This window comes from Panthera leo, chromosome F2 (assembly GCF_018350215.1).
Source record: "Panthera leo isolate Ple1 chromosome F2, P.leo_Ple1_pat1.1, whole genome shotgun sequence".
In the NCBI taxonomy this organism is placed as follows: domain Eukaryota; kingdom Metazoa; phylum Chordata; class Mammalia; order Carnivora; family Felidae; genus Panthera; species Panthera leo.
Window position 1 is genome coordinate 38493367 of NC_056695.1, and position 26342 is coordinate 38519708.

The following is a 26342-nucleotide window of genomic DNA, read 5'->3' on the forward strand; positions in this document are numbered from 1 at the left end:
CTTTCTTTGGCTATTTTTTTTTTTTTTTTAGTTTATTAGTTCTTTTTCTAGTTTTTGAGGTGGGGATTCAATCATTTACTATAATTTAAAAATTTTTATTGATAAAAGCATTTAGTGCATTTAGTGAATTTTCTCATGCTGATTGCTTGAAATGTTTTCTGTAGATTCTGATAGTATTTAACTGTCAATATTTTTTAGAAATTCTGTACTTTTCAGTTTATATTTCCCCCTTTCACCCAACAATTATTTAGGAAAAGGTTATAAATTTCCAAATGAATGGGTCTTTTTGTTTTTCAATTGTGCCAATAATTTCTGGTCTTATTGCACTGTGGTCACAGAGTGCTGTTTGTAATATATCTACACTTTCGAATTTTCTGATGTTTTCCCTGTAACCTAACATATGATCAATTTTTGTAAATATTTCATGAGCACTTGGGGAAAAGATGGCATAGTCTGTTAGTATATAGCTGTAAGTTCTACCTTATTGGTTATGTTTTAAGTTCTCAATACTCTTATTCTTTTTTGTTTGTTTGTTTACTTGGTCTATCTTGCACTGAGAATTACGCACTCCTTACTGTGGGCTGCTTTCATCAGAGTAAACAGACTTGCTTAGGAGTGATGTGATTACCTTTTAGGTAAGCTGTTTATATTATGTCATAAACATAAATGCATTCAAATATATCTCATTCATTGTCATTCAGGCAAAGAAGTAATTCCTGTCTCTCTTCTCCCTTACTATTTCGTTTATATTGCTAGTATAAAGTGCACGCATATAACCACAATAATGTAATGTGACAGGTTTCCATGTTGTAGATTAGGTAATGGGCCCTTTAAAAACAATTTTATTGAGGTATAATTGCCACACATAAATTCCCCATATTTAGAGTGTGCCATTTGACAAGTTTTGACATACACACATACCCATGAAGCCATCACCACAGTCAAGATAGTTGTGACTCCCCCAGATTTTTCCTTGACACTTGACCTTCTTCTCACTACTTTAGGACCCCCACCTGCCATCAACCATTAATCACTATAGATTAGTTTGTATTTTTTAGAGTTTCATAAAAATATACTCACTGTATTATTTTTTGTCTGGTTTCTTCCCCTCTGTATACCTTTATTGTTGTTGATTTTCTACATTTTTGTAATAACATAGCAGGGACCCCTGTGATTAGAACTTATGCAGTATCTGATTGTAACTGAACTTTCTGGTCGGGGAATCTTTTTGTTTCCATTTCTACTATCTACCTCTAAGGTACATTATATGTCTCATTTTGCAAAGGAAGTGTTTCTGCTGTAACTGACACAATTTTGTGTTATTAGTGTTACTTTTCAAAAAAAAAAAAAAAAAAGAAAAAAGAAGAATTTTGTAGCCAAGAAACAGTAGCAGCCAAGAAAGGAATTGCTTGCTCACTCACAGAAATGGGGTGTTAATTTCCAGGCAAAGTGGCCCTGTTTAAAATGCCAACATCAGTAAGCATTTAGGTTGGGGAAACAAACACTCAGTAATAGTCAAGGCACTTTTAAAACCATTCTTCTCTTCTCCCTGTAGCTTTTATTATTCTCATGTTGGGCGTTTTGCCCATTCCCTTTTCCAAGAACTGAGAGGGGTCTGGGATTGTCCCCTGCCCATTTACTTCTGGAAGCTTTCCCAAGCTCTACTTTTCTGAAGCAACCATGGAACAGGATTTCTGCCCTGGAGGACATGGGGATATACAGCTCCTTTGTTTGACAGTTGCACAAGCATGGGGTGACACAGGTGGGGGCATTTAGTGCCAGAGCCTTGTATTATTGTACTTGGTGCATTCTGGAAATACAGTCTTGTCTTCAAGGATGATAAAAAACCAACTGCAGACCCAAACAGGAAATTTTCAGTTACTTTTGGTTTTGTACTAAACATTTTTTGGGAGTATATTAAATAAGGGGATCGTGAGTGTAGACAGAGTTTAAAATACAGACTAGTTTAACCTGCCTATTCAACACATCATATGTACTCCTTCCAGAAAAATCATTCACTTCACTCTTTTGAAGTGCAGGGGGAGGACAATCTGAAATCTCTTTTGATGATGTTACACTATCTCACAGCCATTTTATGACTAAAAGTCATTACTTTGTTTAATCTAAATCTTTCCAGCTGTATTTCTACCTGGCAAAGCTAAGAAGTAATACATGTAAAATTAGAATTATAATCCTTAAATTTATAAAAATGAAAATCCTTCACATTAAAAACAATAATAATATTTATTATTCTATTATATGCCAAGTTCTGTTCTCATTTTACTACATTTATTCACACATTCAGTCCCCATCAACAATTTATGAAATAAGTAATATTATTCTTCCCATTATACAGATGAAGGTACTGAAAGGTGAAGTGACTTATTCAGAATCTTATAATTAAGACCTGGCAAAGTAGGAGTTGGATTCCAGTATACAGTCTCCTAACTGCTACACTACATGGCTTTCTAAATTTTTTTTTTAATGTTTATTTATTTTTGAGACAGAGAGAGACAGAGCATGAACAGGGGAGGAGCAGAGAGAGAGGGAGACACAGAATCTGAAACAGGCTCCAGGCTCTGAGCTGTCAGCACAGAGCCTGACGCGGGGCTCGAACTCACGGACCGTGAGATCATGACCTGAGCCGAAGTCAGACGCTTAACCGACCAAGCCACCCAGGCGCCCCACTACATGGCTTTCTAAACTCATACTGAGGCAGAAGCAATGAACTCAACCTAGTAACTTTTTTTTTTAAAGTTTATTTATTTATTTTGAGAGAGAGAGAGAGAGCAGGCAAAGGGCAGAGAGAGAGAATTTCGAGTAGGCTCCACACTGTCAGTGCAGAGCCCGGCGGGGGGGCTGACGAACCGTGAGGTCATTACCTAAGCTGAAATCAAGAGTCAGACACTTAACCAACTGAGTCACCCAGGTGCCCCAACCCCGTAACTTCTAAGGCCAGGCATTTTGTTGGTTCTTTTCCACATTTCACCTCCTTAATAGTAGCAGCAGCCTATACAGAAGGCATGAGTTGAGTACTTGGGCAATGGCCTTGGCTGTGAAAACTGTGTACGTGCAATTCTCCAGGCCCTCACGGTACTTTTTCACATCACTTGCATGTCCTTCAAGGCTCGGCTTAAATGTAATCATCTCAGAGAAGCCTTCTCTGATATCTCTGTACATGGTTATAACTGATGCCCCCCACTTCCTTTGGTGAGACATTGCTCAGGATTTGCGTGATAGGATGCCTCAGACTACCAGGAAATATGTGCCACATATTTACACCTCCCTTTCTAGACTGTGAGTCTCTAGAGCAGAGACTGTTTATAATTCCAGCAGCTGGTATTTAATAAATGTAAGTCGAATAACTTGAATAAGAAAAAGGTCAATTAAATGTTAATGGTATCACTATGTTAAGTAGCCAAAATTGAATTGAGATTTTTTTCTAATTTACCATTTTCTCCCTTTATCCCTGCCCAGAAGATAAGGAATGTGTTTTTATATTGTTTAAACTGTAATGCAGTTCTTGATGAAAAAGGAGTAAGAAAATGTGTAATAATTTTCTAATTTGATTATGGATTTTGCCAGATCTGTCCAGCTGAAATGTGAAGACATAGTCAATGCAGTCTCCTACCTCTTCCCACAGCTGTCCCCCGGCCTCCACCCAATGAACAATGAAAATACAACCACTTCCCATGCCCCTGTGTCTGTTAATACTGTCATGCTCCCGTTGTCCCATTATACAACATTGTCGTTTTCTATAGCTGGGGCAGGAAGGAAGGCAGAAGAGTCAAATCACTGCCCACCCCTAGCACTCTTGATTCTCACTGCCTCTTGCATTAGAGGATTTTTTTTTTCTAGAAAAGTCTGAGAAATGAAAAGATTGTGATACTTCTTTCAACCACAGAATTCCAAATAAAGATAATTCTTACGCCCCGTGAGTTTCTATATTTGACACTAAAAAATCAAATGAACAATAAACTGTATTTCCTGGACATATGATCAGTTTGCCTCTAGGTAGTCCAACGCGCGGCTCATTTCTGTTCTCTGTTCCTTCTGGGTCCAGTTGAGGTGTTCTCTGTCTTTTTTCCTTTGGTTGCTCCTCTTACACTAACATTTTAAATGGTCAGTTGTTCCACATTTTATTGTCAGATTAATCCTACCAAAGCCTAGCTCTGATTTTTGAGCCAGTGTGCAGCACACCTCTTGGCAAATTTAGGTGTTTAATAAATGTATGCGAGAGTGATGTCACTCACTCCTGCAAAACTCCCTTTTCACTACTTTTAAGGTGCTCCATATTCTGACTTTAAAATGTCTTGCTTTATTTTCTATTACTCCCTGTTGGCTAGCTGTGCTCCTTCTAAACTAGCAGCTCTGCATTCTCTGAACATATCCCGTGCTGTCCTGCTTTGTACTCATATTCTTCCCTTTTTCTGGAAGGCTGTCTAATAACTTCTCTCACTTGGATTCCTGCTCATGTGTCAAGGCACAAGTTTACCCCTATCCAGAATAATATCCTTCTCCCTCTGAAATCTGTGGCACATTTTCTTTCTCTCGCTTTTTTTTTTTTTTGAGAATGAGATAGAGGGTGCTCTCCCTTGTAAGTAATTTGGGGAGCAGGGGAGGGGAAGAGAGAGAGAGAGAGAGTGAGAGAGAGAGAGAGAGAGAGAAAGACTCTCAAGCAGGCTCCACACTCAGCGAGGAACCCGATGTGGGGCTTTATCGCACAATCCTAGAATTGTGACCTGAACCGAAATCCAGAGTCCCACGCTTAACTGACTGAACCACCCAGGCACCCCTGTAGCACCTTTTCTATTCCTCTCTTTTATGTGTGTGCACGCTTGTCTTGGTGTGGTTATTTATGCACATGTCATACCTCTGAAGCCCGGCTGTCTGAAGCTCCTCTGAGGGTCCCTCTTTTCCCTTCTGCTCATGTGTGCACAACTCAGGTGCCCGCCATGCGCAGCATACACTTTGGGGAGAAATGTGGTCTTACCTGAAGATTCTGTGGAAGAGGTGGAGAGGTACTTTTCTTTCCCTTTTTAAAAACGTTTTTGTTTTATAATAATTTTGGATTTCAGTAAAGTTGCAAAGAGGGGATACAGAGTTGCCACCTGCCCCATCCACCCAAATTTCCCCTATTAACGTAACGTCTCACGTTAGTATGGCATATTAGCCACAGCTACTGAACCAGATTGATGCATTGCTATCAACTGAAGTCCATGTGTTCTATTCAGCCTTCTTTAATTTTTACCTAATGTTAATTTTATGTTCCAGGATCCCATCCAGTATACCACATCACATTTAATTGTCCTATCTCTCTTTTGGCTCCTCTTAACTATGAAAATCTCTGAGATTTTTCTTGTTTTTGGTTATCTTCATGGTTTTGAGGACTTCTGGTAAGCTTTCTGTAGAATGTCCCCCCAGTTGAGATTTGTCTGATGTTCTTCTCATGATTAGACTGGGGTGATGGATTTTTAGGAGGAAGACCAAGGAGATAGAGCGACATTCTCATTACATCGTAGGAAGAGTATGGACTGTCAATTTAATTTATAACTCTTGATGTTAACCTTAATCACCTGCCTCAACTAGTGTTTGTCATGTGCCTCCAATGTAAAGTTTCTCTCTTCCCTATCTGCCCCCCGCCCGGCACTTTCCACACTGTATTCTTTGGAAAGAAGTCCACAGGCAGAGCCCACACTTAAGAGGTGGGAGTTACCTTACATGAGGAGTTGAGATAAGGAGTGAGGAGTGTCTAGGTAAAGCTTTGGAATAATAATTAACTTACACAGGAGATTTCCCAGCTCTCTCATTTTTAAGATGTAATCAAGTATTTATATCAATATGGACTCAAAGATACTTATTTTATTCTTTGGGTTATAATCCAATGCTACTTTATTTATGTTGTTCCTCAAATTGTTCTAGCTTTGGGCATTGGGAGATACTTCACTTGGCTCCTGTGTCCATCCTTGACATACCCCCGTGTATTTGGTTCTTTGTTTTTGGAGCATTTGCTTTCTTGCACTACAAAATGATACAGAATCATATGTATATTTCTTTGCCCCAGGCCTATGGGTGATTGCTTAGAATCACCCATTTCTCCAGGGAACCCTCGTTCCTTTTATTGGAGAATGGTATCCAAGGTCAATATCTGGATGCTGCGTGTGCTCATTGCGAACAAGGTGTTATTGCTTCTAGCCCTCTTGGATGACTAAGGACATGTATGTGTATATATTAACCCATGTATATGGACATTATCTATCTATCTATCTATCTATCTATCTATCCGTATCTATCTGTATCTTTTTAAACCTTTTCCCCCCAAGATACTCTCCCTGTTGTAAAGGCCATTAATGTCATCTGCAAAAGTTCCTTCATAAATTAGTGTTTTTTTTAATAATGAGGGGTGGGAATTGGGGAAAGCATTTTGCCTACCACACTGAGTTTATATTTCAGAACTGCAGTGTGCATTTTTCAGGTTTGTTGGCTTTTGAAAGTAATACAATGAGAAAATGCTTTTCATGGTCTGCTAAATTTAAAAAATCAAAGGCTGATCATCTATATCTGTCTTTAGACATGAGTTCCTAGATACCAACTGTAATCCCTTACCATATTGATCATCCTAGCCTAATGCCCTTTGCTGGGCTTCTCCAACAGTGGGAAACTTGGCTCCCACCATTCACCATCCATCTACTTCATTTTTAAATTTCAGTATATATGGATAGTGGTTTCAGGATTGTTAACTCCTATCCCCATGGAAAATAACTTTATCAGCTGGAATATAGTGTCTCTTTTTCATCGTTGGTTTTACAGACTTTACTCATTTCCAGAGTTCTTCACATGAGCATTTAAAAAAATAATTAAGTTTATTTATTTACTTTGAGAGAGGGAGAGTGTAGGTGGGGAAGGGGCAGAGAGAAAGAGAGACAGGATCCCAAGCAGGCTCTGCACTGACAGTGCAGAGCCCGACATGGGACTTGGACTCAAGAACCTTGAGATCATGACCTGAGCTGAGGTCAAGAGTCGTATACTTAACCGGCTGAGCCACGCGGGTGCCCCTTTTGTTTGAGAACTAATGAAGACATGCTAACTAACTTGAATGGATTGAGATTCTCAGTTTCCATTATGAATTGATTCTGGAAGTGCAACTCATCAAGGAAGCACACACTAATAGAACACATGAAAAACTGCCATTAATTGCTAAGAAACGTGTTGCATTAATATAGGGTGAACATACATTTTTTTAATTTTTTAAGTTTATTTATTTTGAGAGCAAGACAGAGAGAGAAAGCAGGGGAGGGGCAGAGAGAGGGAGGGAGAGAATCCCAAGCCAGCTCTGCAACGTCAGAGTGGAGCCTGATGTGGGGGTTGGACTCACGAACCATGAGATCATGACCTGAACTGAAACCAAGAGTCAGATGCTTAATCGACTGAGCCACCCAGGTGCCCTAAACATGAGCAATGTTTTTTTTTGCCACCCCTTTCAGTGAGGTTATTTCACCCATTTAGTCTGAAAAGTCTATATATTATATGATGCCATTTAAATGACACTCTGGAAAAGGCAGAGTTTATAGAGATAGTAAACACATCAGTGGTTTTCAGATTCTTTGTCATATTTTAGTCTGGGATCTCCTGAGCTCCAAATGATTTTTTTTTTTAATTGTCATACACTAAGGCTCACTCTTGTGTTGTAAAGATCTATGGGTTTTGACAAATGCTTATGTTATGTATCCACCATGACAGTATCATATAGAAGAGTTTCACCAGACTAGCAAATTCACTGTGTTTTACTTATTACACATTCTCCCACTCCCAAGCCATTGGCAACTACTGATCTGCTTACTGTCTCTATAGTCTTGCCTTTTCCAGAATATCACAGAAATGGAATCATTCAGCATATAGCTTTTTCAGACTGTCTTCATTCACTTAACAATATCACTTAAGATTCATCCATGTCTTTGCATGGCTTGATAGCTCATTCCCTTTTAGCACCGAAAAGTATGGAGTAGGGTTTTATATTTTCAATTCCGCAGCATGCAACTTCATTAGGTATCCATTTGACATTTTTTGCTCTTGGGTTTTCTGGCCACACAGACTTTTTTTTTTTTTCCCCCATACCCCCATGCAGCACTCAATTGTTTTCCTATCGTCATGAGCACTTTAGCTCTCTTCCCCAAACCAGCATACTCTGCTCAGTGAAGAATACAGCTCCTAGCATTTTAGCTCCCACCCAAAGAGCTTCTCTGACTTTACCTTCCTAGTACAGCTACACTACAGTAACACCTACGCCAACTTTTAACATTGGTGTAGTTAAAAGTACCCCCTTCCGGGGCGCCTGGGTGGCTGAGTCAGTTAAGTGTCCAACTTCAGCTCAGGTCATGATCTCGTGCTCTGTGAGTTTGAGCCCCGCGTTGGGATCTGTGCTGACAGCTCAGAGCTTGGAGCCTGCTTCAGATTCTGTCTCTGCCTCTTCCATGCTCATGCTTTGTCTCTCTCTGTCTCTTAATAAATAATAATAATAATAATAATAATAATAAAAACATTAAAAAAGTGCCCCCTCCCAATATCTTCATTTCACCTCTTTTTATGGTTTTTTTTTTTTTAATATTAACTGTATCTTTATGTCTGTATTCTGCAACAATGCGTGCCTAGCCCCTTATAGGTATTCAGGAAATATTTATTGAATGGACAAATAAATGATTTGGTGTAATGTAAAAACCAGATTGCAGACAAACTGAAAAAAAAAACAAAAAACCCTGAAATGCACGCTGTATTCTCTTGGGTAGGATAGTTGATTACTATATACTTCTTTTCCTTTTTCACTATTTGAAGGCCACTTGCAAAAAATGGCCTGAAATCTGAGATACATTCAATTTATATAGAACACATGGTGTTTATAGAAACGTTACCCAATAGTGTCACGCTAGTGAACCTTGATAATGTGTGTCACAGGTTTTCAGCATTAGCCCAGATCATCAGAATTACTGCAAACAGCTGAAATATATTGATTGTATAACATTTATTTTCTCATAAAACATTGCATGGCCAAAGTTTGGGAGTTGGCTAGCCAGATTAGAGTTATTGTCATCTATATTATTGTAAAAGGAGCTGAAGTGGTGGTTTATTAAGTCATTAACTTAAAAAAAAAAAAAAGTCCTTAACATTGGTGTAGAATCTAAATACTGGGCCTACAAGCAAAATAGTCTAGAAGGATCCTCATCTCACATATTTAAGTTCTAAGATAATCTTGGAAGCCACATCCGTCTGTGGGTGCTTCTAACAAAACCTGCGTTGCATGGATATTTGCTACATGCAAGCTGTGTACGTCAGCCTCTATATCCTAGAGCCTTAATTTTGATGTGGATGAACTGTTAAAATGTGAGTAGTGGGGAAAGAGGAGTTCTTAAATTTCTCATTCTTCTCTTTCTTATTCTTCTCTTTCCCTTCTTCCTCATCCTCTCCCTCTTTATCCTTCTTAAAATATCCGCCATTGTCTTGGGTTCTGGAGAATATTGTCATCCAGAAGAGAGTTATTTCTCTTCAGCTAAATCTCACATGTTTGCAATCATCCTTCACATACCCAGTGGTTTGTGTCAGAAATGAGCTCTTCAGGGGCTTGTTGACCTTTCAGAGTTGAGAATTCTCCATTTTAGGGATTTATCCCTTGCCGGGAAGATTTTCTTTTAAGCATAAAAATGTGTACAAGTAGAATATTACAAAAACACTTTGAGTCTTTAGCTAAGTTTAGAGGAGGGTACTCCATCTTTCCTGCTCTCTGTTGCAAGGTATGTGTATGTATTTTCAATATGTGGAGTGGCTGAACTCTTCATGTCTTGTACTTTCCTGGGCCCTTCCATTTGTAACATTAAGGTCATGGAAATAACTAAGAAGCTGCTACGAGTAGACAGTGGTTAGCCAGAAGTGGTTGATGAATGACTTCAGGTTAAGTGACCTTTGTTTCTCAGGCACGAAAAATCATTAACTCCTCTAAAAAGATGATAGAATTTAGGAAACAAATATTAAACAGAAGGTAAAATGATGATGGTTCATACAAGGCTTCCCAAAAGAGTTTGCTTCTCAAAATAAGGTAAGATTTCCTGGCATACAGATAAGAACTTTCCAGCATTCCATGTATGCATAAAATTCCACATATGCAAACAGGTTTCACAATTTCAAAGATTTGGATTGCTTGTCTGCTGCATTCAGATGAATTGAAAATCCAACTCTCTGGTGTTCATCTTACCCCAATAATATGCTAATTTTGTCCTTAGGGCCTGTAAGAGTTAATGTCATAAGTTGGAATTTACTTACTAGTAGATAGATGCTTGGGAAAAATTGGTTCAATGTTTTTCTTAACTGATTGTGTTTTCAGGATGAAAATCAACAGACTATGAATCAAGAGTTGCCAAGAAGATCAGTGTGTTCCATTTGTACCTATACCATTGATTGCATATTTCCCTCAGGACATTTCTACTTTGACAAACACACACACAGTTTCTTAAAAAAAAAATGTTACTAGCTGAGTTGCTGCTCGGGCTTCCTCTGTTGGCAGAAACAGAATGCCTGATTTCTATGTTGGCAATCCAGATTATTTTTTATTCTATATTGAATAAATGGGGCTGCTAAACTGCAAACAATTCAAATACATTTCTTTCTGCACCTATAAATTCTTTCAAGTTTTCCTGAGTTGGGAAATGTGGTGAGGCCCCTTCTACGTGTTCAAAACTGTGGCTGGTTTCTTATGATGAGTAAATATCCATGACATCTCATGATGTTCCTGTGCCTTACATATTTTGCATGTTTTGCAAGTTTTGAAGTCCTTATATTATTTCACATTCACTTTATAATGATTCTACAAGATAGATAGCATAGACTTCAGTCTAATGGCTTATAGATGATGATGAGGCTCAGAAAATTTCAGCAGGTTTTCTACAGTCACAGAGCTAGGACATAGTGAAGCCAGGATCAGAACTTCAGTTTTCAGATTTGAGCCCAGAAAACTCTACTCTGATGCAAGTTCAGAGCATTATCGCTTTTGGTCAAAGGACATTGCAATATGATAGAAATGATATATTTTGCAATTTACGCTCTAGTGTTAACAGATAGCACTTTATACTTCTCTTTTTCATCACTGTCACCTCTTCACAGAAGGAGATCTCATTGCTGTTCTGTCCTCTGATTTCTTTAATAACTAATCTGATTTTCCAAAAAGAATTTTAAGACATGACCTAAATATGGTAATTAACACACTGAGAGGATATATCAACATGACCCGCTTTGTGTCCCTTTTCCAGTGTGGATACTCATGAATATAATTTAATGTTACTTTCAAAACACTGAATTTTATGTTTTGTAGTTTAAAAACTTTTTTAATGTTTATTTATTTTGAGAGAGAGAGAGACAGAGTGTGAGTGGGGGGGGCGGGGGGGGGGGGGGAGGAGCAGAGAGAGAGAAGGAAAGACAGAATCTGAAGCAGGAAGCAGGCTTGAGGCTCCAAGCTGTCAGCCCAGAGCCCATTGCGGGCTCCAGCTTACGAACTGCAAGATCATGACCTGAGCCGAAGTCGGTTGCTTAATTGATAGAGCCACCCAAGCATCCCTGTTTTATAGTTTCTATGACTGAGTTTACACAGTAGTATTCAGTCAAAGGATGGGCCACCTTCTAAAAGCTCTCTCACTGGCAGAGGAAGAACACTAACCATTGCTATGTTAATAGGAGAATTTTGGTTCCTTTGGTCGTCTTTTGCCCAGCAGAACTCAATGCACAGCTTCTACTCAAAGTTGATAATTTTGTTTGGTCATGAAGCACAGCGGTAGGAGTAGCAAGGAAATTTTTAAGGAAAATGACTTTTCTGCCTATTCTTGGGTTTCTGAATTCATATCCCTTTAACCTAGCCCTATCTTTTGTTCTTCTCCGCCTATAAATAAGTCCTGATATCTTCTTCTTATTAGTGGCCATTTAGAACTACTTGAGAGAGTTTCTAGTCAAAAAAGTGTTTCCGTTTCTCAGGACTGGGGAGAAACTCAGGAAATGACTTTTTTTTTCTTCATTGCTTTTGAGATTTTAAACCTACTGGGTGTGGGGTAGTGAAATTCTGAAATTTCTTTTAAATTCTGAAATTTTTTTTAAAGTATGATAAATGCAAATTTAATTTTTCTCCGCAGAGCCCCATATATGAACCGATTCGAGTATATTTCCCTTTTTTATGACTTATATGATGAGGAATAGAGAAAAAAGGAAAAGTCAATATTCAGGGGAACAAAACGTGTTCACTTTAACCGAAGCAATTACACTGTACCCAATAACATTTGGAAAGCCTTGGAACCTAGTTATGTTCTCAAGAAAACTCAACATACTGGATATATACAATTTAAGAAATCCACTTCACATCAGTTCTCTATGTCTGTGTGAAATGAAAATGAAAACGTGTCAGGTAGTAATTCCTCTAGGAACCTGGGGAAATGTCATTTTCCTTTGTCCTCTTAGGTGGCCATGTTTGTGCTACAGCTGGGCAGTGCCACATTCCTGCTTACGGAGCCTGTGATCAGTGCCATGACAACTGGAGCTGCCACCCACGTCGTGACTTCACAAGTCAAGTATCTCTTGGGAATGAAAATGCCATATATCTCTGGACCACTTGGATTCTTTTACGTGAGTTTCCCATATGTCTTTGTTCGTGTGTTTTGGGAGTGTGTTTCACAAAGTAGAATCTGGTTAACTCTAATACTGTGTTGAAGGACCTTGGGTTTAAATACAGTCTTTTAGGATACGTGAAGTGTGATTTAGGATACAAAACTAGTTGAACAAATTCTACTGATTTTGGAAGAAATTCTGTACAACAGTTGAGTATGGTATAATTTGGGGTCATGATTCGGAAAAAATAACTGGAATTTTTTTGAGAGTCAGATATGTTGCCAACTTCTCATGGCAGCCATCTACTGGGGTTGTGGCCCAGTTTAACTACAGTACGCTCGACCACATTCATTCAGTGTTGTGAACTCTGGTTTGGCTCAAATCACAGGCCTGGTCAAGAATCGGTGGCTGAAGCCCCAATAGCAGACAGTTATTAAAAGTCATTTGAACAGAGAAAGGAACCTAGGGCCAGTTTCAAGATGTTATCCTAATACTACTCCATTGTTTTTGTGTCATTTTGAAGCTGACCTAAAATCTATAACTGCTCAGGAAGTCACATCCTATGGAAGCTTTAGAAGAAAATGAATGTCTGGTTAATAAACTTGAGGGCAACGAAACTTCCTTTTACTTAATTTTATGTGGTAGAGGAAGAAAAAAACATTTCTTTCTACTCTCTAGGTTCTGAGCTGTGGGCCCTCTAACAAAAAATAGATTAACAAGAGAAAACCAACAAGTTTATTACCATGTATATCTCATACATACATGGGAGAAACTCAGAGATGAGTAACTCAAAAGAGGGGGCCAGAACTTGGGCATAAATACCGTCTTCACCTAAAACCCAGGAAGAGAGTGTGGGGAGGCAGGTTATGGGAAGGGGACCATGAAAAGTACTATAAACAAGGATAAGGTTTGCTGTGCAGATGCTAAGTTGCACCTTCTCCATTGATAAGAGTCTCTTGTGATTTAGAGTCCTCCTTTCCTTCTTAGTACCCAGAGAGAGACACCTTACAAAGGGACATTTCCTTTATAAATGTAAATTTCTCTTACAAAAGGGTAATTTGTACTCTTCAGAGCTTCCTTGCATCTGCTGTTTCTCCAGATAATAAGCTGAAAATAATCCTTATGTCAAAGAGGCTTATTTTGGGGTGGCATATTTGGAGCTCCCACAGTGTAATACTGTATGCTAAATAACATTAATGTTTTATAATGAGGGTATTCCTACCCTCAATTTTCTTGATCTTAAAGGCTAAATGTTAACATACGGAAGTACAGTAATTTCTTTATCGAATCCCTGATGTTGAGGTGGTTTGTAGTGTTTCACTCTTATACACAGTATTATACACAGCCTTATGAGGATCTTTGTTATTTGTGTGTTATGATCTGTATCACCAATTATTTCATTAGGATAAATTCCCAGTGATGGAATTACCGGATCAAAAGGGTGTAATTTGTTTTTTTTCTTTTTTTTGCCAAATTTCAATCTAAAAAGTTGTGCTAATGAATATTGCACTCTCATTCTATCATCATCAACTCTGATTGTTACTGTTTTTAAAATTCGCCATTTTGGTCTGTGAAAAGTAGGAGTATTTATCTACTTAAATGTGTGTTTTTCTGATTAACTGGTAAAGTGGTCAATAAACAATAACAATTGGCAAGACGGAGCTGGGCGCTGGTCCCGAATTTTTGTTATGTAGGTAATATCCTGCTCAGTGATTCATTCATTATAAGAAAGCTTAAAACTGAAACAAGAACACTGGAACAGAGCCTGGAGGCAACATAATTCCATGCTCCAGTACAAACAAGAGCAGACCAAAGTAGCTGTAAGCTGTCAGGTGACCGGTGGAGTAAAGAGTTGGTGACGCCAGGTCTACCCAACAGAACCGCATCAGCACTAGATTCTGTCTTGACCTCCTTGAATGGGGTGCTCCTCTGTGCACGTGAGGTGAAAGGAAATGTGAGCGGGTTACAAATTAGCCTCTTCAGTCGCTATTCACCTACACAAATAATCATCCTTCCTTTTCCTGGTTCTGTTCACGGAAGCAGGGTAGCCGGATATGGGAATGACATTTAGCCTTTCAGCTTGCTTTTCTCACGGCAGTGTGCCTAAAATGCTACCTTAAAGGGTTTTGCGTATGATTTTTTTTCCCATCCTGTTTTCTTGTGAGGAAAACTGTAAGCGAGTTGGTCTTTACTTTGTGGGTGAAATACCATGTGGCTTTTTGGGGCGGGGTTAAGTTCTCACAATGAAAGAGAATCAGATCTAAAAATTGTTGCAGGTGTCTGACTTTAAGTTCACATTATTCCGTTGGTGGAAGTTGCTGTGCTGTGTGTTGAGGGAAAATGAAGAAAGTTGCTCTTGCTTTTCAATGTCACAGAGTCCTCCAGCGTTTAGGCTCCTAGGTTGGAACGGTGCCTGGATTCTTCGCCGGTGTTTCGAAATGAATAGGGACATTTTAACGTCAAAAATCGTGGCAGTCTGAGCTTTAGATCAAGAAATAAGTTGTGCATCATGTGTAGGTTATACTGGGACATCTGCAAAGTGAGCTTTGGTGTAGTTAGGCTGAAGAATCTGATGATGATAATGTGTCCTCTGAACTCGCCCCTGCATCATGTGGGTGGGATGTGAAGGAGCAGAGCTGCGCTCAGCGCAGAACGATAGAACAGAGGACAAAATGGAGGCCTTGGTCACTTGGTCAGAGAACCCAGAGGAGAGCGATTAACACAGTTGGGGGATTTTTCACTCCGACTGTGCTTCCGACCTCTGAGCTTTTGCAACTGTTATATCCTTTTTGAAAGCCTCAGGCTGATGGGAGATAAAGGTATCATTTGGGACATAAATTAATATCTAGACTATTTGAGGTTCTTGCACAAGGAGCCAGTTATCACTGCTAATTTTCTCAGCTAGAACCCTCATCTTTCTTAAAAGAACGCAAGTTTGGCCAATCAAAATGTTAATTCTGGTAGTAGCGATCCTTAATATCAGCTTTGAGAGAAAACACAGCCTTCTGCCCTTATCCTGTTCTGAGGTCACTGTAAGTTTGGCTTCTCAGTGTCTTTTACCTGGGCGATGCCTGATTCTGTGCAAAATCTCCATCCCTTTGGTTGCTCTGGGCTGGTTGATGTTCTTGCCTCAGCAGAACATTTTTATTTTTATTTTTGTAAGTTTATTTATTTTGAGAGAGAGAGAGAGTGCAAGTGGAGGAGGGGGCAGAGAGAGAGAGACAGAGAGAGAGAGAGAGAGACAGAGACAGAGAATCCCAAGCCGGCTCTGCACTAAGAGTGCAGAGCCCCGTGTGGGACTCGAATTTATCAACCCTGAGATCGTGACCCGAGCCAAAGTCAGACCCTTAACCAACAGACCCAGGCGCCCCATGCAGAACACTTTTAGAGAACAATTTGAATCAGATACAGGTGCTGGTACCGTGCTCACTTCTGCCCTGTCAGATTATAGGAAAGGTCTCTGGCAGGTCTTAAGAAGGAGATCTGCCCTGATGCATTTCCGTTTTCTGTGTCTGTAGATCACATGTGACCAATGCTAGCTAAGCTCAATAGTTAGACCACTTTTTCTCTTCTACCTGAAAACTGTTACCCAACTTCGTAAGATGAGGGGCTCTCCCAGAAGTGTTAAACCCCACTAAAGCTTTTTGAGTGCCTTGGAATTTCTAGGGTCTTTCTATGCAAATGGATCCTCTGGAACACTATTATGATGCTCCTATATTTCCAATAATAAGTGAATGGAATTAGTCCTAATTCATCTTTTTTTTTTTTTTTTTTGCCTTCCTAAATCCCTTCACACATAATGCTTTACTTTTCCCTTTGTTCTGCAAGTTTTATCTCTAAATTCATATACTTCTAATGAATTTAAATTATGGCTGTTTCTTAATGATCTTTAAAGGAGTGGGTAAATACCAGTTTTTTTCTCTGATTTAACTTTTAGCTCTGGTGATTTTATTAGGGCCCATACAATCAAGTAGACACTAATTGATCTATCTTTTCTTTTCCTTAGAAAGAGGCAACAGGAGAAAGAACTTTAGAATTTTAAAAGCCCAGATTCAGATCAGAACTCTGGCTTTGACCAAATGACTAAGTATCTTTGGCTCCTGCTCTGTAAATTGGTGATAATTATACCTATTGGGAGTCATTCCCTAAATGAAATTTCTGGAATATAATAAGTGTTCATTAAATAGAAGCCATTATCTTTATACTAGTAATGCATATTGGATATAACTAAGATTTTTTTAAAAGTGCTACTTATGTAATAGATACTGTTATCTATTAATAATAATAGAATAGTAATAGATACTTTTCCTATAATCTGGGGAGGACTCAAATAATCAAAGCTAAATAGTAAAACAAACTTACTTCTCTTTTTGCAACTTAGAAATATGACTTCGAAATTTATAAAACTTTAAAAAAAACTGTATCTGCTCTTAATAAGGGTTAGTCATCAGAATTGAAGAAATTCTGTTTTTTAGTTTATTTTCATTGAAAAATATTTCCATCTATTCAGCTCACCATCCCCAACGGTTATAAACTCACTTAATAAGTTACAAACACTGCTGGAATATATTTAAAACTAAGCAGAAGCAATAAGATTACAAAGGTCAATTCTGTCTTGCGACTCTGGCTCACCAGTTACATTGTTTCATTCCTGTTGTTCTTAAGATTCAAATATTTGACTGATAGTTCGTTCCCCAAACAGATAAGAGGGAAAGTTTAATTCTTCTCTAGAATAAATTTTTTTAACTGAGAAATGATTATGTATCCTTTTATTAGAAAGGATGTTTCCCCAAAAGGCACAATAAAAATTACAAAAATTCCTAGTTCATATTAGCACATGTGGATTTCTTTGAGATGGCGCCAGTGTCTCGGCCTGTAGCAACATATGATAAATTTGGCAAAGTTAGTTTCACTGGCATGGCTTTATATGAGTACTGTTCTAAATAATTATGTACAGTTCTGCACATTAAACCAGAGAGCACAAGTCAAGCTTGGCAATATATTCAACTACCCTTTTTGGAAGTTTTTATTTCCTTCCTTAAATATGAGGAGTTTCAAAACTGAAAAGCAGTTTCATTCCTGCCCCCATCCCTGAAGTACAAGCGAAGCACTTTTCTAGTGTGAACATCCCTGAAGGCTGCAAAGCAGGAACCAAGAATGTTAATGAAATGGGATAGAAACGTCAGAAGGAAATCGGAGCCAATGAAACTTTTTTTTTTTAAATAGAGAATGAGATCACAATTAAATATGTACAAATGAGGTTTATATGTGGAGAATAAATCTACTTTGAAGACCTAAGCCCTCTGGGAATTCTGAATCAAGAACACACTTTGGTGGTTTATGAAAGCCTGTTTTCTCTGCAGTTATTGTGACATGTCTATTGTGAATTGCAGGGATGTTCAACATACTCTGAAAAATGGACAGAATAAATTGAAGGGAAAGAAAATGAATGTTCATCTGCAGGTTGATTCAGTCAGCGATGCAGGGGATAGAAAATGTGGCAGGTTTAACTTGGGTACGGAACAATTATATGGGTATTTGCAACAAAGGTTGCTTTACAATTCTCAAGCAGAGGGCAACTATTTTTGCCACGCGACCATCTTGGGTTAAGCCCTCTCTATCCCCCACAATTTACTAAAAAATGCAGCGCTCCAAAATCCATGCTCAAGTAATGCAACTTAAACATAGTGTTCTAAACAAGCGATGGCTGGATGCCACCTGGGCTGTGGCAAGCTTGGTTGTGCATGTTGTGAGTTTCATGTACCCAATGTTGTCTCTCGTGTCTAACACACCATACTTCCCCTAGTTCACGTTTTGGTTGCAGACTTCATTTATCCCTTAAAGCAATACTGAATGGATTTATGCCCAGTGTGAGAAGCACTTATTGATGAGAAGTCTGCATATAATTATGTAAAAAATAATAGAGTGTTGTGTTTTCTTTCTTCCTTTTGAGGTCTTGTTTGTCCTCATGAAAATACAGCCTAGGGTTAAATTTTCAGCTTCATATTTCTGTTGTTTTTCTGTTTGTGCTACTTTAGGATGTAGAGGGATTTGAGGCATTTGATTTAACAATGCTTATCTCAGAATGTTTAATGATATAATGATATGCAGGCAAAGTTTATAGGAGACATCAAATTCTTAAGAACAGGGAGAACGAGTACCAGCATCAATTTTGGAGGGATTGGAGATGGCTTTAGGGATCCCTAAGCAAAATCTATATCTGCTTAGAGGTGGGATTCAAACATAATAAAGTTGAAAGTGAGTTGGAGCAGGGAGAGGGCATGTCTGGGCAATTGTAGGTCATGTTTAAAGGTCCCAAGGAGGTGAAAGCTGACTTTAAGAACAAAAGTCAGAAAAAAAAAAAAAAAAAAGCCAGGGCTGAGAGCAGACTTCAGTCTCATCACCTGCCAGATGGGAGAGTTGGACTAAGTGTGAGGCTTCAAAATCAAAAATGTTCAACAGACTAATCTGGGGAGATTTTCCAAACTACACGTGGACGGGAAGAGATTAGTGTGCATCCTTGAGTCAAGAACCACTAGAATTGATTTCCTTAGTAAATATTAACTAACTGCCTCATAGGCATTGAGGATGCCTTTGAAAAATAATATTCCTGTTCCCATGGAGTTTTATTGAAATACTGAAAGGGCAGGAAGTAGGGCAGGAATAGGCAGACTGGTGAACAGAATCATCTCAGATAATGTTAATGAAGGAAGCCAGGTTGTGTAATTGAATGTGGGTAACGTGACAAGTGAAGGAGAAATGATAAGACTCACCTTTTATTAATTGGGAAATTAAATGAGTCTTTGCACATAAGATGGCTAGCCTCGTGCCTAGAAATGTTAATTCTCCCACTCTTCTAGAAAGTGATGATATTGAAACAGTCTCTCCCATTCTTTCTCCCACAAGTTTCCCTCCCCACATCGCTTGTGATAACAAAAATGTGAAAATTCCTCTCCATTTAGGGTGGTAAGAAGGAGTTAAGGTGAATGCACTGTATAGATGCAAGGAGACTTTCACCAGATATGCATATGTTAAGAAAAAACAGTCATGGTCCCTGTACTCGCAGCTTTTAGAATCAAGTTGGAAGGCTTTCTCGCTTGCCTTGCCATGATTCTGCTACTGATGTCAAAGATGCAGGGCCAGGAGTGAGAAGGGTTGGTTTGCCTGAGTTGCGGCCAGGTACCTCGACATCCCACCACTAACAACCAAAATCAAAGACTGCATGTGCCATGGTGGTCTCCCCTTCAAAGGGGTGGTGTTGCCATTCCAAGGAAAACAGGAAGCACCAGGAAAGTTTGGAAAAATTGTATGCTGGACTGGAAGAGAGGAGTAGTGAGTGAGTCAGTGGTAAACTGGTAAATGGGCTGGTCTAGGCTTTGGGGCATCTGCATCGCAGCCCCGACTCTGTCACTTGCAAGCCAAGTCACCTAGTAAGTCATGAATCTTTACAGCCTAGATTTCCACATCTACAGACTGAGTCTGTTCAGCTGCTTGATTATTGAGGCCTTTGGGGCTCTGACAAGTGTCTTCTAAATACTGCCTTTGTTAGGCACTTTTGTTAAGATCCTTACCACAGCTATCCGCCATGCCTTGTTATCTGGGAGAGATGCTTACATCAGCTGGCTGTCTCTCTTAATGGTATTAATTATGTAGTGATTGTTACTAAAGCTTTCTGTTTAGTTTCACTTTCTGTCTTAAAAATACTTCTATCTTAGTTAACTGGAAGAGAGGGTGATTAACTAGGGTATATATGAAATTCCAAAGGGAAAAGATCTGAGTCACCCATACCTCTGTGGCAGTCTGCCAGGGCACCTGTAACAAGCCGCCACAGTTAGATGAATCAAACAACAAACGTGGATTTTCTCACAGCTCTGGAGGCTGGACATCAATCATCAAGATGCCAGGACAGGTGGTTTCCTCTGGGGCCTCTCTCCTTGGCTTGCGGATGGCCACCCTCTTGCTTCTTCACCTGGTCTTCCCTCTGTGCGTGCATATCGCTGGTGTCTCTGTATGTCCTCATCTCCTCCTTTTATAAGGACACCGGTCAGATTGGACTAGGGCCCATGCTAATGGCCTCATTTTCATGTAATTACCTCTTTAAAGGCCCTCTTTCCATGTATAGTCACGTTATGAGGTACTGGAGGTTAGGGCCTCAGCTTATGAATTTTAGGGGAGCACAGCTGAGTCCCTGACACCCTCTTTGAGTTGTCTCAGCAATGAGAAGCGTTTGACTTGATAACTATGTTAGTGTCCTGTGAAAACTATTGCAGTTTGCCAGGAACCTGGTGGCTTAACCACAGAAATCTATTCTCACATTCCTGGAGTCCAGAAGTCCAAAATCAAGACATTAGCCTGGCCACGCTCTCTCTGGAGGTTCTAGGGGGAAACCTTCCTTGTCTTCCAGCTTCTGGTGGGTCTGCACATTCCTTGGCTCCTGGATGCATCACACCACACTGTGCCTCTGTTACCACAAAGCCTTCCACTCTATGTTCGTGTATTCTTCTCTTCTGTCTCTTATAAGTGCGCTTGATGGATTTTAAATACATGTCTGTGCACAGATGATGCCACGTGTGTTTTCAGACCACAGGCTGAACACATGGTAGCAAGCATTTATGAATGTTACTATTTTTTTCTAGACGGATTCTTGGTTTTGTGCTTAATGATAGACTCAAAGTCATATACGGGGAATCAAGACCCGTGGATTACAGATTAGTACTTTCTACCTATTATACAGTAGCATACTGACAGATTTATTAAGGTTTGCTGATTGTACTATCACTCTGTTGTTTCTGTAGTGAAACAAAGTGATTTGTGACAGATTCCTAACACAAAAATAGCACAGGAACAACAAATAATAGTACTAAAGGGTTTATATATTCTTTTTGGCATAGAAATATATATTAGCATATTCCGTGTGGTCCCTTTGTAGATAGTTCAGAAATATACTCATTGCTGCTACTGAAGAGTTGTCGATGAAGCATTATATACTTAAAACATTAAAATCCTTTTTTTCTGTCATGGAGATTTCATTACTGCAAAACCTAAAGCAACCAGAATGCTGGCAGAAAGGATATTTTGGTTGACTGAGTTTTCTGTTAATTGGTTGATAGAATTTTCTGGTTAATTGAGTATTGGACAGAAAGTCCATTTAGTTTGTGTTTTCTTAATTTTTTAAAAAAATGTTCATTTATTTATTTTGAGAGAGAGAGAGAGAGACAGAGACAGAGACAGCGCGAGTGCAAGCAGGGGAGGGACAGAGAGAGCTGGAGAGAGTGAATCCTAAGCAGGCTCCATACTGTCAGCCTGTAGCCCAATGAGAGCTCAAACTCACGAAGCATGAGAACATGACCTGAGCCAGAATCAAGAGTCAGATGCTTAACCAACGGAGACACCCAGGCATCCCAAAAGTCCATTTAGTTTTGAATACTATTAGTATTTCTAAAAAGTTAAGATCTTTCTCTTTGCCTTATTAAGTTTAACAAAATGGATATAATTTAGATTTTTCTTCATTTATAAGTATTTCTTTACAGGGCCTTGTTCAGAACTTCAGTAACAGTTGTATAAATGTGAAACTGTTGAAAGGGTATGACCCCCTTAACTAAATCCTGAATATGAATTTTTTTTTAGCTTTAGATTTTGCTTCATTCTTATAAAAGTGGAGTTATTAAAAATCTGATTATCGGGATCAGATAGCAGATATAAAAAATCAATTACTTGAAATTTACTGCAACGGTAGCTTTAACATTTAGACCCAGGCCTTGTACACAAACATGTTGACAGAATAAATAAATGATAACTACAAATACCCTTAATATGATGTAGATCAGGTATTGATGGTGAGGAAAGAAGATTCTGGGTCCTGCCTCTCTTCGTCATTCTGCTTATTCAGAGTAAAATCTCCTCTTTACGGATTTATGATTATTTTTACTACATTAGGCCAAAGTATTTATTCATTCAACGATATTTGTTTAGTGTCTCTCAGCCAGACACTATTCTAGAAGTTGAGAATCCATCAATAAAACCTTAAGAATGATCAGATCAGATAAAAACACATTATATAAATAAATTTGAGTGTGTGCGCAAATGTTTAGTGAGTGCTTCAGTAAAGAACATAAGAAACAATAGGTGTATTATGAATAGTCTATTTTTATTCTTTAAAATACCTCAAAATGTATTTGTTTATACATATGGATATTTTTCATTTTTATTCAATATATGAAATTTATTGTCAAATTGGTTTCCATACAACACGCAGTGCTCATCCCAAAAGGATATTTTTCATTTTATGTCAAGTTATAGTAAATGGTCCATTTAGAGAACTAGTATTATAGTTTCAAAATGAGTTAAACTCCTATTTTATTAAACAGTTTGGTCAGCTGTGATAAAATAGCTTATTTATTTATCTGTACACATATAAACTGTCTTTGATCCTCAGAGGTCTGAGAAATGAAGTTGATCTTCAATAGGAATTTTTATCTACTGAAGCTTAGTGTGTGATAGCATTCTAAGATGACTGGATTTATATGAGAAATGAGAAATTTTAATGTGTACTTAGGATGCCTAGACTTGCATTAAATGAACATATGTAAATATGTGTAAGTATGTGTGTGTATATGTGTATCCCTATCCCTATTCCTATCTCTGTCCCCATATGCTACTCGTTGCCTACAAGCTGACTTTAGCTGTGACTTCTTTGTGTGGGTCCACATGACAGTCATTAGATGACGCTCCTCATCAGCCTGCTTTTCTGTTGTGTTCTTCATGCTGGTTCTAGCAAAACTTTGCCCGCCCCCATGTTCTTCTGGAGCATCTTGTGGGATGTGCTTTGTTCTACAAGTTGTAGTTTAACTCAGACAGACAATAAAAACCCTGGTTTTTGTTGTTCTTGTTGTTTTGTTTTGTTTTGTTTTGTTTTGTTTTTGTTTTGTTTTGTCATTCCTTTCATTCTGGGGTGGTCATTTTTATTACTGCAAACACATGTTCTCAAAACACACATTACAGCAAATTTGGTATGGCTTGGAGTTTAGTAAATTTCTCCCCTTTCTTATATAGGCACTCTCATGGCATACTTTTATTTTTTTTATTTTTTTAATTTATTATTATTAGTTTCTTAATATAATTTATTGTCGACTTGGCTAACATACTGTGTAAAGTGTGCTCTTGGAATGTACCATGGGTAGATTCCTGTGGTTTATCGCTTACATACAACACCCAGTGCTCATCCCAGCAAGTGCCCTCCTCAGTGCCCATCACCCATTTCCCCTCTCCCCACCACCCCCGTCCACCCTCAGTTTGTTCTCTGTATTTAAGAGTCTCTTATGATTTGCCTCTCTCCCTCTCTGTTTGTAACTATTTTTCCCCTTCCCCTCCCCCATGATCTTCTGTTAAGTTTCTCAGGATCCACATATGAGTGAAAACATTTGATATCTGTCCTTCTCTGACTGACTTACTTCACTCAGCATAATACCTTCCAGTTCCATCCACGTTGCTGCAAATGGCATGATTTCATTCTTTCTCATTGCCAAGTAGTATGCCATTGTATATATAAACCACACCTTCTTTATCCATTCGTCAGCTGATGGACATTTAGGCCCTTTCCATAATTTGGCTACTGTTGAAAGTGCTGCCTTAAGCATTGGGGTACACATGCCCCTATGAATCAGCACTCCTGTATCCCTTGGATAAATTCCTATCAGTGCTATTCCTGGGTCATAGGGTAGATCTATTTTTAATTTTTTGAGGAGCCTCCACACTGTTTTCCAGAGTGGCTGCACCAGTTCGCATTCCCACCAACAGTGTAAGAAGGTTCCCATTTCTCCACATCCTCGCCAGCATCTGTAGTTTCCTGATTTGTTCATTTTAGCCACTCTGGTGTGAGGTGGTATCTCAGTGTGGTTTAGATTTGTATTTCCCTGATGATGACTGACATTGAGCATCTTTTCATGTGTCTGTTTGGCCATCTAGATGTCTTCTTTGGAAAAGGGCATACTTTTAATACCATGCATGAAACAGAAGGAATAATCCTCTGTTTTAAAACATTTGGATCCTTGTGTTTTTCCTTGACAAATCATCTGAATGATATTCTCAATTTTATCCTTTAATCATCAGAAAGCTATGTATTTGGACAAAAATTTTTTAACATTCCCCTAACCCCATCTCCTATAGAAAATATTTCACTGAGTAGCATTTTGGATTTTAGTCCTTGACATTGAGTAAGGGGTGACTATGGGAAGTGGAACCTGCTCCTTCACTTGCTGTAGGAATTCTGTGAGCAATTACCATCCGTAGAGACAGAAAAAATACTGTCTGCACCGCAGGTAACTATGAGATTATAGTACCCTCAGAGTGTGGGATAAAATAGAATACTATGAAAAAGATAACAGGTAAAGCTAATTATTCCTTATGTATCTGATCATTCACGTAATGTTTTGTTTTTTTCTGTTGTTGTTTTGTTTTTAAACTGTGTGGACAAAGGGGATTCTGGATTACCTACATTATACCCTGGTCCCTTTCACTTAGTGAGGCTCCATTTTAACTGAGTTTATTTTACTTATTTATTTGAAAGAGTTACGGTGTTAATGGTAACATTTAACATATTGAATTGAGGTTCAGCTAGCCTGATGAATCTCCTTTACACCTCCTTTACAACATCCCTCATGTATGTTCCTGATCGCTGGACCAGAGGGTCCTGTAATTAGGAAACCTGCTGAGCAGAATTTTAGGAGATGCTAAGGAACATAGTCTATATAAGCTCTTTTGATCCATTATATACATAATATTTTGATCCAGTATTTTTAGTTGTGGTCAAATTATATTTGAGATACTAAAAAGAGAGGTCAAAGTATCAATCAATAAGTTGGGCTACTGTGAGAATAGCGTGTGAGCTAGAGTGAAAGCTAATTTAGATCACCTGAAATGACTTGAAGAATTTGTTGTGGACAAACAGAAATGAGCTTATAAAAATTATAGCATGATCCAGCAGAAGGAGGAGTTAAGGAACATGTTGAAGATAAGCATTTAAGGTCTGTTTAAAATCTTTAAAATTATACAAGTGCTATATCTTTGCAAGAGAGAATTTGGAAGACACAGATAAATGCAAATATCTCCTTATGCAGAGCTATTAACTCTCCAGATGTATCCATAGATATTTAAAGTACGAGTGCATGTTTGATCCTGAAATTTGAGTAAGAGCCTATGTCCCCTTACTGCTCTTACTGATGAATCTGCATGTAGGTAATGAGTTTTAGCACTCTGCCCATTGAAGTGTCCTGGGAAAGACTCAGAAGAGTCATTCTCTCTAGCCATGTCCTTATGTAGGAAGGAGCAAACACTGAGTTTAATGGGAGAATCAAGGGCAAAGCAATTTTGTACATGCAAAGGTACTTGCTCTGGATCAGCACTGGCCACCCTTTACATCCCACGTTTCCACCCCCCCCATCCGTTAACATATTTTTGTGAAACATCACTGAGTTCATTTGGAGCCAGATTTCGATGTTGGTATATTGCGGATGACCCTGAATTTTGTTTGTATTTTTCCTTATCACTGTAGATCTATGCATATGTCTTTGAAAACATCAAGTCTGTCCGACTGGAAGCACTGCTGTTATCCTTGCTGAGCATCGTGGTGCTTGTTCTGGTTAAAGAGCTGAATGAACAGTTTAAAAGGAAAATTAAAGTTGTTCTTCCTGTCGATTTAGTTTTGGTAAGTATGA

General features: G+C 38.7%; 1 protein-coding gene across 5 annotated transcripts in view; it reads left to right on the forward strand.

Annotated features, from left to right (window-relative positions):
• The window catches only part of SLC26A7 (solute carrier family 26 member 7), a 123405-nt gene that overhangs the window by 34829 nt on the left and 62234 nt on the right, over positions 1-26342 (forward strand). For 3 of the 5 annotated variants that reach the window (XR_006198176.1, XM_042923523.1, XM_042923524.1), the window contains 2 exons: positions 12484-12648; positions 26180-26332. Coding sequence is in view for 3 of the 5 variants with exons in the window: in XM_042923523.1 (XP_042779457.1) it covers positions 12484-12648; positions 26180-26332 (318 nt within the window). In the remaining 2 variants the exon portion in view is untranslated. Of the gene's footprint in view, positions 1-578; positions 636-12483; positions 12649-26179; positions 26333-26342 lie in introns of those variants that run through there. The other 2 variants (XM_042923525.1, XM_042923526.1) reach the window with 2 other exon arrangements.